Below are 4,469 nucleotides of genomic sequence, written 5' to 3' on the forward strand. Positions count from 1 at the left end.
ATTACGAAAAAGCGAATAAATGGTAAACTTTTTTATATTTTATATTATATTAATTTTGGTTCTTCGAGTCGGTTATTCCCATATAAAATGTGGTTTTGTCATTATTCGTTCCATACGTTATGTAGTACTTTATTAAACTGAATTTTATGAATCTTGTTTTAAGTTTTTATGCTGAATTTTTCATTCACTTTACAAAATGTTACATTGAATTTCTATAATGTTTATAAAATGCGTGTTTGTTAGTTTAGTTTGAAATATACTGTGATAAAATTTGTAAAAATGTGTAAGCGCAAAATGAATATATTAGTTATATACATCAAGGAAGTATTAATTGCTCACGAACAATTGTTATTCTTAGCTGCACATAAAGACTTCATAAAATTAATTGGTTCTTCGTTTTGTGAATGATTCAGCCATCGTATCGAGTATAATTGTTAATTTTATTTAGAATTTATTGTAAACTAGAATTAAGTACAATTAAATGTTTTTTAAGACTCAATTTTATTCTATACTTTTACATTAAATATATCAAGTACAACATTGTTGTTATTATTAACGTATTCAGGCTATGTTTAACGAAAAGATAAGGATAAAGACTGCTGCTAGTCCCACTGACAACTGATCTTAAGATCGAATACTACCGTGGCCCCAATCACCGAAATTCCCCTCTGCGCCGTCTTTAGCTAAGCTGCGCAAGGCGGACGGACGGGACTATCTGTGTCTGTCCTGCTCGCACGCCGATACTCCTTGCAAGTGTACTATTGCACTGGTTATTTCTATATTGTTAACTAGATCCCGTTTGTATTAGCTTGGACGCAACGCGCGCAATGTAAAGTTTTATCATTGTTACTTTTTTAATAAATTGCCTTATATTCAAGGTTATTTCAATAGCTGTGGGTTTCTTCTTAAATTATTCGTTTTGGTTGTTTCTTTTAGATATTACAATACAATACTAAACGTGCGGGCGAAGCCGCGCGTATCAGTTAGTTATTTATAATAGGTATGATTGTTAATAGCTACAATTTTTTAAGTACTTATAATTTTATCATATTTCTGTTTAAAATTTCAATTATGCGTGATGATACCTAATAGTTTATATTTATGGATTTCGGATAAAATATTAGGATAGATAAGACAGATAGGACTGGCATATTCGTATTACGAATCAAAATAACGTCAAAAAATATAGTCGTAAAAAATTTAAGTGGTTCGAAAGTTCTTGACATTAACAAAAAATTGTTTAATCTGAATCTCACATTGCAACAGGATTAATGTAATTCAAATAAGACAGCGCGTCAAAAAAATTATACCCTTTCATTTAATTCTCGAATTGGCATATTTCAGTCATTCATAATTTCCCATGCTTGTAATTTTATTTCACACGTAAGCATAGGGTCTCTGGACTCTGAGGCACAACTTTCTTGTCTGTACGCTGAATTGAAGAATGACAGTGACTTGAGGGCCAGGAATATTACCTATTCTGTGGGCCGGCCCACAGAGTACGCCTTTGTATTCTGGCTACTACGCATGAAATTTTACATTTTTTAATGTATACGGTAAAATAGCGCCTTTAAAACTGAGTTTTAGTAACTGAGTATAAGTCTTCTTTCAAGTATTTTATAAATGGTAAAGAGTCCCAAAAAATGTAAAAAATTATACGTATGCGTATAGTAAAGTGACCATCAGCTGCAGATTTGTTGATGATTGTTGTGGTGTCCTAAGTACTTACAATATCTTTCATTTCCTACGACTTGACAGATTATAATTACACCATTATCTTCGAGAACTTAATAAGTCTTAAAAGCCTGTAGGGTAGTGGATACTAAGCCACATAACTCGAAAAGATAATTATAATTTGACTCGTTATTGCACTTGCATCGTCATAATATATTTATTTATTTATTTATTTTTATTTTAAACACTTTATTGTGCTGTCAACACAGTGGGAATACATACAATAAATAAAGTTATACATACTATAAATAAAGTCCATAAATCAATTTTGCAAGTAAATATGTATGCGTAATAATAATGATGCCAAACAACTGATCTGCGATTTTTGAGCGACAGGTGACAACGTCCCATGGATTTTGATATTCCATATACTTAATCATGAATGCCATGCATAAATATAGAATAGTATTTTCCAAACATGAATCTACACCCTGTTTACATAACAGTGTCCGTTATGTACCATATCTCAAAAGTGTGATATGCATAATTAACATATTATAATTATCTTGCCACGTTCGACGTAAGTGCATTTAAAGATTACCATCCATCATCATTATGAGTGATATCGACTTTCGTTATAATTTAGCGTTGCTCAAGCTGGTACTGGCTGATCCATGGTATCGGTCCTTACTTTATATTACCAAAATTCGGTTACTTAGGTATCAATAAATACAATTTAATCTATAACCGAGTTCGCAGAATCATGAGACGTTTAAAGTTTCAAATTTCATACACAACCTTCCATTAATCTTATCGAAAGTAAGTTAATAGGTACCAAATACATAGAAATTACAATGGTCTAAGAAAAAAAGTACCAATTATGTAGTCCGTGGTAATACCTATAGATATTAAAATGAAAAGAATACTACTAACACGTGGGAAACGGCTCAATGGGAATAGAAATTCCTTGCAATCGACATCTTGTTTTGCAATCTATTCCTGTATTTATCTCATCTGTCATTGAATCCCAAATCACTTATACCCCTCATATGTCCTATCTTTATCCCACACCTATTAAAGCCAGCAAACCATTAATTGGCGGTGGTAGCGCTTACCTCCTCACCAGCTACCTCACTCACCAGCTTCTTTGCCGACTATGCCATAAGAAAAAAGATTATGAAAGATCCATATATATTGCTAAGTTAAAAAAAAACATAAACCAGCATTTACTGTTTTTTTTTATATTAGTGAGGTAGACTAATATTAGGTACAAGCTATAGAATTAAAAAAAAAAAAACATTAACATTGTATAAAAAATAAAAACATGTTCCCCAATACGCTGATAATTAAATACGCATTTATAGTCGTAAAAATTTACTAGTTACGTTTCGATAAATAGAATAAAAGTTGGTCGGAAAGTGTTAATTTATTTGGCTAAGATTATATGAGCTTTATAAGTATTATGCCATACGACATAGCCTACGAATAAAGCAGAGACCTCGTGTATGCAATTTTCATACATAATGTCTTATGAAGAGTCAGTCAATCAGTACAATTTTTAATGTGTGCTTTTATATACATGGAAAGATTGACAGTAAGCGAAGTAAATCGTAATAAACTGTAATTCCGAATGATTGTCGTTGTCAGTATCAGATACAAATTCTCAGGCTTTTTGATATTCAGGGGTTCATTTCAGTACGGTACGGCCAAAGTTAATTTGTAAATGAGAACAATACAATGTCATTACTAAATTTTAATCGAGAATATAAAATTGCAAATGTCGCTCTGAGAATCAGCCGATCTAGTCCCTATGCTACATATGACGTTTGGTTTAAAATCCACACGTTTATTTATATTTTCGTGAGCTGTTTTTGTTTCATATTCCTTACTCATTCAATAATTTTTCACGATATACCCGAACGAAATTACAGTGAAGCCACTAAAAATGTATTAATGGGTATTATCGCAACTGTTGTAGTATTTAAGTTCGTAATTCTTGTTCATCATCGCCATTCTATAAAGAGATTAATACAAATAATGGACGAAGATTACGAAGACGCGCAGCATTTTCTCGAAGAGGATAAAACCGTTATTATTAAATATTCGCAAAAAGGCAAGAATATCTGTATAATTTGGTGTTTTATATCTGGATACACGGCTTTCATATTTCCCTCTAAAGCTATGTATTCCATGGCACGCTCTTATTTTAACGGAGACTTTTCTTTAGTTCCCATGTTTGATATGACTTATCCCGAATTTATTAATGTTCATAAGTATGAGCCTTTCGTCTATTTTCTTTTATTTCTCTTGACATCGTTATTTGCTTTGTTTGCGAGCTCAATTTATATTGGTTTTGATCCTCTGGCGCCTATTTTCGTATTACACGCGTGCGGACAGCTACATTTGCTTAGTCGAAGGATATCGGAAATTTTCGCTGAAGATTTTCATCCAAGTGACGTGCAGAAAAATTTAAAGAACATTAACACTAAATTGGCTTCAATATACAGGTAATAAAATACAATACTATGACTTAAGTAAATGGATTTCAAATAGTATTCAAGTTCAGTTTAGTAAAGCATTGGAAAATGCTAATAAATATATATGGCTAAGAAACGCTTATGCATACGCGTAGATATGCACAACTTCCTTCAGGGTACAGTAGAACTACAACGGCCCGAGTTATATGTCACTTTAAGGCGGTCAAAGCAAAGCTGTAACAGCACCAGTGTTTATGAGCGGTAACAACTTAATATCAGGTGCCCTGTTCCTATGCTTGCTCTGCTAAAAAAAATATG

The 4,469-nt window shown here is 32.3% G+C and overlaps 1 protein-coding gene across 1 annotated transcript; it reads left to right on the plus strand.

Moving 5' to 3' along the window:
- The first annotated feature begins 3,411 nt into the window (after window positions 1-3,411).
- On the plus strand, window positions 3,412-4,185 carry LOC119840599. Its single transcript, XM_038367286.1, has one exon. It carries the CDS (start codon window positions 3,412-3,414, stop codon window positions 4,183-4,185), a length of 774 nt encoding a protein of 257 aa, XP_038223214.1.
- The last annotated feature ends 284 nt before the right edge of the window (window positions 4,186-4,469 follow it).

The sequence above is a fragment of the Zerene cesonia genome, chromosome 6, assembly GCF_012273895.1.
Source record: "Zerene cesonia ecotype Mississippi chromosome 6, Zerene_cesonia_1.1, whole genome shotgun sequence".
Taxonomy (NCBI): Eukaryota; Metazoa; Arthropoda; class Insecta; order Lepidoptera; family Pieridae; genus Zerene; species Zerene cesonia.